At 31.0% G+C, this 12,581-nt stretch overlaps 1 protein-coding gene across 6 annotated transcripts in view; it reads right to left on the bottom strand.

Annotated features, from left to right (window-relative positions):
- Positions 1–7,506: 7,506 nt before the first annotated feature.
- Bi (T-box transcription factor bifid) overlaps positions 7,507–12,581 on the bottom strand; it is a 67,701-nt gene continuing 62,626 nt past the window's right edge. For 5 of the 6 annotated variants that reach the window (XM_074241484.1, XM_074241488.1, XM_074241486.1 and 2 more), the window contains exon 7: positions 7,507–10,969. In XM_074241484.1, coding sequence (XP_074097585.1) covers positions 10,126–10,969 — 844 coding nt within the window. In that variant the 3' untranslated portion in view covers positions 7,507–10,125. The remainder of the gene's footprint in view (positions 10,970–12,581) is intronic. The other variant, XM_074241487.1, reaches the window with a different exon arrangement.

The following is a 12,581-nucleotide window of genomic DNA, read 5'->3' as shown; positions in this document are numbered from 1 at the left end:
TCCTTATTTCTTACTCCTTAGTCCGTCTTTTTTTTCGCGAGCCTCCTTTTGCTCATTTTTTAAACGAATTTTTTTTCTCTAACGCGAACTTCATCTCACCTCATTAATAATCCTTACCTTATCGTCTGTCTAAACGATTATTCGATCCGAAATAAATTTTAAGTTATATATATCCAAGTTGGCTTTTGTTTTAATTTTTTTTTTACACATTTTTTGCTAATATGCTAAACTGTCTTCTGTCTTCTAACTTATTTTTATTTTTATTTTAAACCTAGTATCTTTTTATTAAATATAAGTTTTTATATTTAATAAAAACTTATATGATTAACCAGCAACCTTGCAGTCACTATGTGATTTGTGAACTAAAAAAAAAAAATTAAAATTTTGCTTTATTAAATTAAATAATGACTTTCGTTAAATTGCACTGTAATTTTTTTAACAATTGACGTTTTTAAAAATATAAGCTCATCCCGATATTACATTCATCAAGAGCTTTCATTTGAATATCCACATACATTTTGATATATTTTTCATATATACATATATATATTATAAATATAAATATATGAAAAAATGATGTGGGTACTCAAATGAAAGGTCTTGATGAGTGTAACATCGGGATGAGCTTGTATCTTTAAAAATGTCAATAATTCACGAGATACTAAGTCATTTCTTAATTATGTATCTAGAGATAGAGCATTTTCGAATGTAGCCTAAGTACTTTTTATAAATTTGACCGTACAAAAAACTAATCAACCTAAGTATTTTTGTATTAAATTCACAAGATGTGCAATAGAGCGCCAATAGCTCAAGTCAGCTATAATCTATGAGCTATAAAGAACAAAGACACCGTGTCAATAAGCGCGACGAAGACAGTTACATTTGAGTATAAAAAAGCTAAATCCAATAAAGACAAAAAAGTTGTTTATGTTCATATATATAGTGTATGTGTACGAGTATGAGTATTTTTCTCTTGGACCCAGGTGTTATTGCCATGAGAGGTCCTCGTTATTTATTGATTTACTCAATTCAGCAAAAGCGCCGGCAAGTTTCGTGATTAAAAGACGTTACTTAGGACATAACATCACTCTACTCTTTTGTCGTTTATATATATATATATATATATATATATATATATATATATATATATATATATATATATATATATATATATATATATATATATATACTTACTTTATTGAAACTAAAAAGATTATTCTAGCCCCCGGTTAAAAAAAGGATGTAAGTCAGTGTTGAGATAAATTACTCAACGTCTTAATCGTAATAATTATTAGATGATAAATTTTTTATCGAGAGTCGTAACATTAATTATGAAATAAATTCACAATAAAATTATTTGTATTGAAAAAATTTTCGAATTCAGTGGCAGTGATAAAATAAAGAAACTGAAATAGCGAGAGTAAGGAAAGAAAAGAGGTATAAGTATAAATAAAAAATAAAAAATAAAACTAAAAGGGATCCAACAAGTTTGTCGCCGCAGGAGGTGCCTCCTTCACCTATACACATCCCAACCGAAAAACCAACATCGGCGTCGACAAATAACTACCCATATTATCCGATCTTGTAGGCTACCATCTCACCATGACTCCTTTGTGCAGACTCGTGAGTACGTTATGAATAAAGCCCGTGAATCAGGCGCCCAATATTTTTTCCACCATATCCTCTAACGTATCATCATTTATTTCCGCGCGTTAAATTCAATGTTTCATCTTACCATTTTATTTCTTATATATATTCTCAACACACCAAGATATTTATTCGTATTAAATTAAACTCCACGTAATATTATTGTTGATTTGTATACTAACTTTATTTATTTTTTTTTTTATTTTTCCATGCGTTTTTAGTCGACAAATTCATATCATTGCTAAATATAATTAGCCATTTTTTATGTAAATTAATAACCGCTTAATTTATTTTTATTTTTAAGCATTTACCGTACAATTAACTAGAATCTTGAGCATTGTTATTTACTCCCATGAGGGCTCACTACGGAGTCTACACCTCGAGGCGGCGTCGGTACCGACAAACGTGCCGACAAACGCTGTCTCACTAGTAGAAGCCCCTTCTTCATTCACTACTCTATACACTCCATATAGTCCACTCATTCGTCCATATATTAATATACCTGTATGTTCTCCATATTACTTGTATATTCTTTACTCAGTTCACATTTTCTCAGCTTAAGCTTAAAGTATCGTCAATGATCGCCTTGCGGTGTATTTATATTATAGACATGCTCTTATGTATGTAGACTCACTGACATTAAAAAAGACATCGTTAATTCCATCGTCGCCGTGTTAGTCTTATGTACTTTTAGTAGTCTGATTGATTATTACTTATTACTTAAATGATATACTGCAGTACAATTATAATTTTCTTTATTAGCTATTTGTTTAATTAATTACTTACATTGTGTTATTTGATAATTTTCATTAATTATCACAATAAGGATTTTATCAATTGACATAATAAGGAAGATTTTTGGGATTTATTAAAAGTAATTGGAAAGTTTCAAAAAGTGCATTTTAGGTAATTTTTTTATGAATTTTTAAATATTTTTTGGACATTTAAGGAACACTTGTATTGAAGAAATGACCTTGTATCTCGTGAACTATTCACATTTTTAAAGATACAAGCTCATCCCGATGTTACACTCATCAAGATCTTTCATTTAAGTACCCACATCATTTTTTCATAAATTTATATATATTATATATATGTATATATAAAAAATATATAAAAATACATGTGGGTATTCAAATGAAAGCTCTTGATGAGTGTAACATCGCGATGAGCTTATATTTTTAAAAACGTCAATTGTTAAAAAATTACAGTGCAATTTAACGAAAATCAGTTAATAACAATAATGACAATAATAATAGCAGAATCGACTATTAATGACTAAAGTCTAAAAATTTCGGCGGTGCATGGTATCTTACAAAAGTAAAATCGGAGGAGGACTTTTAGGAGCTGAATATCTATGGGGAAGGTTAACGTTATTTCTCAGAGCGTGTTAGTGGCAAGAAGACACAACTCGCGATGCGAAAAGTAAAAATAATAAAATAACAGAGAACTGCCAGTGCAGGTTGGTGTGTTAGAGATGGACATGGACGGGCCTGCATTGTATTCCGTGGCCAGTAAATCCTGAGCAGCTTAACAGAGTATAGTGTAAATGAGAGCCAACGCGAGAAGGCATCGTTGCATCGTTGAAAGAGTTAAGAGTCTGAACTGCGAATAAAAGGCGCTAAAGAGGGAACGAGATGGAAATAGTGGTACTAGAGTCGATTCCAGGTTGTAAGCCAAGCATTAAGTTGGATCTTATAGCCACGAGATTTATTTCCCTGGCAAACTGGCAAAGACGATACCTAACATCCCTTTGTCGCCGCGTAATGCAGTAACTGGGAACGAGGAACTTCGACTGGTGAGAAGTTGCCATTTTTCACTACTTTTTTATTCAACACTTCGACTTCTCCATTTATTTATTATAGTTATGCATTATACTTTATACTTTACTTAAATTCTTCTTCTCAGTCATCAGTTCCTCGGATAATTTCATGCTCGAAATTAATTTCTCTACTTCTTGAGGAGACTTTAATCTTTTTCTCATTTCTCTCGGGAATAATTTTATCCGTCGACGGCCAGTGCCAGTGCCAGAGCCTGTCCATCTCTTCCGCTTCATTTGACTTCCACTGATGCGTGAATCGTGAATTCATCGTGTTCGATTGGTGAGAGGCGAGCAATCATTCTCTCAATATGGATGTTTAGCTTTTTTTTTCTGATGATTTATTTTTTTTTTATTTTATTTTAAATTATTTATTCAATATATTTTTTAGAAAAATTTTTTTTTTGTTTCTCCGATAAGTAATTTACAGAAAAAAAAATAACAGAAGTTTTATTTTTTATTTTTAAATAGAACAAACCAATATTAATGTATTAAAAATTTCGATGTCAACAAAAATATTTTTCCGATATCAAATTAAAAAAAATTTCATCTAAGTGTTGTAAAATTTTTTTTTTCTGTTAACTTTATAGAATTATTTTTATATTGATGTATCAGAAAAATTTTAATGTTAACATACGGAAATTCACGTTCTTAATGTTAAATATTAAGGTTTAAATTTTTTTTTCAATCGAGTGAAAAAAAAATTTTTAAATTTAAAATAATTTTCACCTTAATTAATTAAAAAAAAAAATTTATGATTCAGAAATATTTAGGTAATTTCGATACACTGATTAATTAATTTCTCATGGTCATTAAAATGAAAAATAGAGGCAAACCTTACAATAAATATAAATATTCAGATGAGTTAAAATAAAATTCAAGCTTTTCTTTGGTTGATAAGCATCATCAATTTCAGGGCAGCAAAAAGAGATTCGATTTTCGGAAAGACCTCAATGTATATAATAATACATAAAAGTAAAAATAAATTATACTTAAAAGCGATCGGAAACCGAAGACTCAGAAGTAAGGCATGCGCGGCGAATAACCAAAGAAGATGTTCCATTCTCTGGAGGCTCTTAAAACAGAGAAAAGAAATAAAACGGTGGACGCGTCGTCTAACTTTGCATAGTTTAGTGCGGCGACACCTCCCGGTGTCAATTAAATCCTCGTCCCTGTAGCACACCACTTTAAAGAGAATAGAATAGAATCGAGGATTTAGGATCTTTGGATCGAAGTAAACTGACCATTCGTTATCCATTTGCTTCCTCTTTCACTTCTAAACTACAAGTTCGGGTGTGCCACTGGTTAGAGAAATGTACGATATACTACTAAATGTGTGTAAGAGGCCTTTAATTCAAGACTGAGAAGTCAAAGTAACCCGGGCATTCCAATAGAATTATAATCGGAATTGCAGAAGATAGAGGAATTCCAAAACGTTTAAGGACGCACTATTCTCCGTAATAGCCACCTTTTCAAACAGAACTTTATACCTCTTACCTTTGCAATATACTCTAGAGCTCTTGCCAAATTAATTTTTAATGTCATTGATCTTTTGTTGTATTTTCAATTAATTCTATTAGTATTTGGTGAGAAAAGTTAAATTGGAAATTAAGTATTTAGAAAACGGAAAAATCATCGGCTGCCCAATTTTAAAACAAAGTAACTGCAAAATTTTTATAACTTTTATATTTTAATTTCAAGTATATTTTTTTAAAAATATTTACATCCAAGTATTTTCTACTCAAAAATCCAATTTTCTATCAATTTGGTGGGCAAACTTTTTTTTAATAAAATAAATAAAAAAAATTGTCAGTTACTGTGTTTTGAAACATAATGATAGATGTTGTCATCGTTTGCAATGGTATAAATACTGCAAAAGTATACACACAGAGAAAACAATACATAAAGAGAATAATAGAGAAAGTAAAATAAAAACAAATAAATAAGATGCAATTTGATATGAAGTAAAAATAAATTCTTGATCTCAAAAATATGTCAGAGCATTCCCAAGAGACAGTAGCTGGCTCGCAAAAGGCTCTTACCAATTTGTATGCCGATGTCTATCTTCTAGGAATAATTTATAAAAGATATTAAGCCGAGATCCCTTATCCGTTGGGACGTTCTGCTCGGTACCATTCACTTTCGACTCCCTTTTAGATTTTTTATTTTATTTTATTTTATTATATATTATCTATTTATTTATTTTATGCTTTGCTTTAGACCACAATGGTCACACAACTTAAACTCACCGGCAATTTATGATTGCCTATCATGATTTCGTACAACCATCTCATGATAATATGATTTATATGGCCCATTCCGTGTCGAATCAGCCACTTTTAAACCGAGCGGTTTCGAGTTTGTTGAATTTTTTATTTTATTTTTAAGAACTATTTCCGGTTTTCTATTTTTTTTTAATTTCAAATTTTGACATTGTTCTTAAAAAAAAAATCTCTTTTGAGAAAGTTTTTATAAATTTTTGCTTTTGCGATAATTTTGACATAAAACTGTAAACTTATACGACAGCTATAACGATTTATTTCTATTATTCAAGTGAACAAAAGAAAGAGTAAGGATTAAATACATTCAGATATTTATGGGCAATTTATTTATTCAATAATTGGAATTTGTCGGCATATCAAATGGATAGTTTTAAAAAAAAAAACTTGAAATTATCGGAATAATGCATATAGTTATTTCGATAATACCGCAGATTTTTTTTTTTTTTTTTAATTTCTTTCTCTTAACCTGAGGCTTTTACACCAACGCAAAAGCAATTAAAATACTTGAATGAATAATAAATAAGGTTAATGCGTAAATTACAGCTTACGGTACACGATATACATATATAAGAATAATGTGTATAATACATTCAGAGCGTTTTCTTGTATCATATGAATCGGCGACCAGTTAATGATGCCATTTTAAACATAAGCGAATTTTCACTTGAATCAGTCAGATCCCGAGATGAGAGTAACAATCGGTTTACTCGAGAAATCTAGTCCCACACACTCCTCCATTTGGCATAGGAAGGTCACTACAAAAAAGGAATTGCCGAGAAATATAAAATAAAATAAATAAATAAAAAAAGAGAATTGACGTACATACGTACATTCCTTGGAATGTAACGTAGATGTTTTATTCTGAGCAAGTGAGACACATGTCTTGGCTAATATGGAAAAATATGTTGATGGATTTGCTGATTCAGATGTCGCCGAGATCCAAGTGACAGATGAAAAATTTATTCAACCATTTTTTATAGACCTACGGCTATTTTATTAGGTCATAGAATTAACTATTATCTCATTACTGATTCTCTTTGTCTTTTATTTTTTTTCTTTATTTACGTTCATTTTACTTGATTAATATATTACACATATTTTTAAATTTTCCAGGGAATAACGGGTCGTTAGTAATTGATTTTCATTAGAAACAATTATTTGTGATAGATTAATTGTCTGTGGTTATAATAGATTCATTAATTTTAATATTTACTGTGCAATTAGTAGAAAATACGCGTTTATAGAGACAACTAACTTAATTCCTAGTTATAGTTAATTCAAATTAAAAAAAAAATAATTTAACGAAATTTAAAGACACTGTAATTTTTTTATTAGTTAATTTATCTGTCAGGATTCAAATTTTCAAGTCTTGGCTACACTAAACATTAGTTTTCTTAAATTTCCGCAAGATGGCTGTAAGCTTCATTAGTTTCTTTCATGTACTTAAATTTTTTTAATTTCGATAATATTTTATTGAAAAAATATTAAAACAAAGATTATAATTTGTCCAACGAAGAGTTTGTCCAACCAATGAAATAAAAATTAGACGATGAGAATTAAGAATTATTTGCGAAGTATAACTGTCATGTTTCACGTTGAGCGCAATAAATGTGCAGTTTTCTTGAGTGTAGAAACTTATGAATAAATCCTTAAAATCATCAATATAAAAACTTACCAAAAAAATGATTAATTTGAATAATAAATCGAAGGAAATTTTTTAAAGGCAAAATAAAGAATAAAACATGAATATATTTTTAAATTAATATATATAATTTTTAGTCAGGTGGAAGTTTTTATGGTTTAGGAAAAAAATGAACGGGAAAGGTCAATTTTTTTTTTTTTTTTTTTTTTTTTTTTTCTAAAGGTGTACAATATACATACATACCGTAGGAATAATGATTCGGGAAATAATAAGATCAATATAATGACCTTTTATTATTGCTTTCTTTTTTTTCTTTCCCTTAAATGAGCTTCCACAAATTTAAAAAGCGCCATTATCTAATTACAGTTTAAAAAGTCATACTTTTTTTTTATTTATTTATTTAAATTTAAAATTTTTCACATTTTTCGTTTTTATTATCAACTGATCGACATTTTGTTCGCACATGAGATTCATTTTATCTTCTTATGTAGCTTTCGAATTTATAACAGACATTTATTGGTCAATACTATTACATGGTAGTGATAATTTTTTTAATTCTGTTTAAAAACAATAAGTATAACAAATATTATACTTGACTCTAAATATTTAAGCGAAAACACAAAATATAAAATAATAAAACAAATATTTTCAATTAATTTTTTGTTTCCACTCACAACTATCACAAGTTAAAAACTGCATGATTTGAATGTGTAAAAATTTTAAGAGTTCAAAGAATGCAGTTTAGTTAATATAATAATTAATTAATCGTTTAATAACTCTCGACATATTCCATAAAATTGTACAAGCATTAAAAGTCGTGTTTATTTTTGACGTATCTAATAAGATTGATATTAATATAAACAATGAAGGAACACTTGCATCTAATTTTTATTTTTTTCATTTATTAATATTATCATTAATATATCATTATTACACCTATTAATATTATCATTATCATTATTATTAATAGTAATATTATTGTTTTAAGTAGTAGTCGTAGTAATAGTAGTATAGTAGTAGTATTATTATTATAAATATTTGAAATATGAATGAAACTTTTTAATTTATTTATCAATAATCATTTACATTTCATTGCATTTTAATGCGATCCTTTGCATTATTCACCGTCTATTTTACTGATTCAAGTACGCACATATATCTACATTTATATCTATATCATACAAGTTTAGAAACAAATTAATCAATTTTCTTTTTTATTTTTTTTTATAAAATAAATATGTATTAAAATTTTTTGTACAGAAGAATGTTTAAGGAAATTCATGCGTATTTAATAATTTATAATTTTAAATTCAATTTAAAAGGTAGAAATTTTTTTTATTTATTTTTATTATTAAAAAATAATTTTTTTCAAACTGTTAAAAAACTTTAAAATTAATTTTTCATAATTAAAAATTTTATGGAACAAATTAAAATATTTTGTATTATTAACGCGTGAATTTCCTTAAAAAATTTAGAAAAAATCATGAATTTTTTTGAGTGGAAATTAAAAATCAATATAAATTAAAAAAAATTACAACCTTTCCGACAGATTGCATAACCAATTTTGTAACTACAATTTATTGGAATAATAACGATAAATAATTCCTGAGAAAAGAAAAACAAATGTTTTTAATGCGACAATAGAATCTCGTTGAACAAAATTAACAGTCGATCACATATTATTTATTTTATTTTTATTATACGGCGCAAATAATTATCCATTGCTCGTCACATTCGATTTGTATTCTGCAGCACTAATTTAATCAATAATAATTATCATACTCAATAATTAATCCGCGGGCGTATTATTTATAATATATTTATATAATAATATAATATAATATAATCATATCGCTAGGGTACATATTTACATAAGGGTCTGCAAAGAATTGAGGTGCTCGTATTTTATTTAAAATTTTTTTTTTTAACTTTTTTATTTTTATCATCTTATATTGCAATAATATTAACTCATAGATAAAGATCATGTAATTTTTCTTAAGTCCTAAAAATATTCCCAGGCAATTTTTGCGGCTCCTCTTCTCTTAAATATTTATAATTTTCCACGTAACGCGATTGTTATTTGCGAAAATTTACAAAGATTAACGTGCGCTGGCACTGATAATACAATACAACATATATTCATATTTATATATCACTAAATAGATCGGGAATAATAAAAAAGTGTCCTCAGCACTATTTTCACCGATCTCTCCCGTAATAATTCCAGTCCAGGCATAAAACTATATGTACACACGTCACGATACTAAAAATCCCATATTTCGGAGTGTTAATTTAAATCTTAAGAGTTTTATCCAATAAAAACCGCTAAAACACATCGCCGTTAATTTAAAATACTTGTAACACTCAAAAAATTGCACTTAATATTATTCCCAGTAGCCCAGTAGCCCAGTAGCCGCGAGGCAATTTTCCAGAGACACGGCGATTCTTCCAGAGCCATGTCGCGTTCCAACCTTCTAACAGCCATCTTGTTTCTAACGCGACAAGTAATTATTATTACTACTACCACCCGGCAATGATAAATCGTCTTTAGCCGGTAGTCGGTGGTGTTCTCGAAGAAAATTAACCGATAACCTCAGCTACGAAGGCTCTGACGTGGAATCCGGCTCGAGTTCCTGTTCACCATCCTTGGACTCATCGCCACTGGTTATCTCAAGATCTTCATCCTCCTCCTCGGTGTCTATCTTGGTACTAGATACATGCTCGTTGCTTTCATGTCACGGACTCCCACCGCCTCCGTCGGCCTCGTTCCGATGCCCGGGCGTCAAACTAGGACTAGGCCGTTTTTTAATGCCGCCGCTGCTCCGTCTCTCCTGGAGCCCATTCACCATGTTCTCGATGGATTTTAATTCTCCCGTAGCCGAGGCAGGTCCGCTGTTCGCTGGCCCGTGTCCACCTGTCCCAGGAGTTGGAGACCCGGTGGGGGGCCTGGGAGGGGGTGACCTGGGACTCAGAGTGCGGCTTCCAGGAGTGACTGTTTCGAAAGCCGAGCCGTGGGAAGGGGCAGGTAAAGTGTAAGGCGCGAATCGGTGTCCCTTAAGTTGGTGCAGAGGACTCGAGAGGGGGTGAGGATAGTGCCCGAACAGAGCCGAATGCTGGCTGGCCGCCAAAGCGAGCTGCGCGTTCAGCAGCATTCCCGGTGTTACACCCCCGTGAAGGCCCAGAGGATTCGGCGGCAACAGGGGACTGTGTCCGTGGTAAAGCCCAGGTACTGGAGGGTAGAAATACGGTAACAGGGGCGGGTGCAGCACGGGCGGCCCGACAGACACGTCTGGCCTTGGGCCTTCGGAGGTTGGTCCACCAGGTACGCCACCACTTTCCGAGCCCGAGGACTCGCTACCTTCGCGCTCGCTTATCCTGTCGTCTCTTTCCCGGGAATGCTCCCGTTCTCGGTGGTGCTGCGCCGGGTGTGGCGTGTCTGGTCCCACTACGTCCAGAAGCTTGTCCTCGTCGTCCATCATGTCGGTTACAGAGTTCGAGGATCTGCGCTTGTCTGGTGATGCTGGGGCGCCGGAAGTTAGGCGGGAAGTTCCTCCGGATACGGTCAACAGCGCCTGTCTTCTGCAACAACGACTTAGAGTTAGCAATTGTGGAAAGAAGGCTAATAAATTTTAATTAATAAACGCAGGTTTTAAGATGTCGTAAACCATATTCAAAAAATTTTACAGCAGACAATAAGCTTCAGATATCAAAAAATTGATTTTTTAAATTAAATTTAGCATCATTTAAAAGGTTTAGACCTAAATTTGTACTTTAATATAATTTTATATATTTCTTAATAGTCAATTTTTTATGTTAAATTTTTGGAGGAATTTTGAATAGTTTAATGATTTTATAAGTTTGTTTCTTTTGATATTTATTAATTAAATAATTGGTAATTAATCCTATCAACTCAATATTATTTTTTTAATTTGTTCAAAAAATACTCGAACCGTTTATGTTGTAAAAATATCAAAAAATCATTAAACTAAAACTTTTTTTATTAACAATTCGTAAGTCTCAGCAATCAAATAGTAACTGCAAATTGCTAGTTTACTTTAATCAATATAACTATTTAAAAATAATTATGGTTCTAGCCAGGAATTGAACGTGAATCTCTATAATTATGTCGTGAGTTGATGATTGTTATCGAACTCGAGTTGAACTTGAAGCGAAATTATGACCAATAAAGCAATTATTTTTCCCCGAACAATTAACTGAAAGAAATCGAAGTTTATGCTCATAAAAATAATATTTTTTCAGTTTGTAAACTTTAAAAGAGTACTGTTGATTTTTTATTATGAAATGAAAACAGGAATAGAACTACTGTTTATGCTCTGAACGGAATGCTTCCAGGGAATTGGGGGGTAATAGAATAATTACAGCAAGATGATATGAAGATGATAATGTGATAAAATTCCGGTTGGCTGTACGTTTGAGTTGTAAGCGTGAAAAAGTCATGGATTGTGACTTATGAAGTTGTTACTCGTAACGGTGACTATCAGTAAATAGTCGTTGAGTCGACGATGCAAACAGACCGCTATAAAGCACGCACGATTAATAGTGGCTTTAGGTATCCTTACAACCTGTTTACGATAATAATAACTACGGTCATTTACTTGGTAGCGTACTTGAGTACCTAGAAGGAAAGCTAAAGGATTTATGAGAGTCGAAGCTTCAGCGAACAGCGCCTCGGGTTCCACAGGCATTAAATTAATTATCTTAATCGTGCTGCGAACGCCTTTTCTATTCGCCTGAAACCAACGCCATGCCTTCAGGGCCACCTTTTTTTGATTCCGCGTCAATTACATGTGTCACGACCTCGCAATACTTGAGATATATTGTCGCTTTTATATATATTGTATGCACATGTCTACACGAAAGATTTGTTTTTGATGGAATACCATAAACATCACTTATTTGTTCGGTTACAAATTCCAAATAAACGACTATGTTGTTTATGGGATTACTGTAAACGAAATTATCAAACAATTAGCTTTTGCAGAAGTTTTTTATCTCAAATTTCAACATTTGGAAGGGCTCTGGCTCTAAATTTGTTGATTTTTTCTCTTAATTGTTTGAAATTAATAATTTTATAGAAAAAAAAAAAAATACTTGATGAGAGAGAAATATTTTTGAACAAAGAAAAATTATTTTTAAGAGAATCAATTGGCTAGATTTGAGAATTTCGATT

The sequence above is a fragment of the Cotesia typhae genome, unplaced genomic scaffold, assembly GCF_013202065.1.
Source record: "Cotesia typhae breed Kobodo isofemale line unplaced genomic scaffold, CoteBio_Ctyphae contig_33, whole genome shotgun sequence".
In the NCBI taxonomy this organism is placed as follows: Eukaryota; Metazoa; Arthropoda; class Insecta; order Hymenoptera; family Braconidae; genus Cotesia; species Cotesia typhae.
This window is presented reverse-complemented; position numbering and strand designations above follow the sequence as displayed.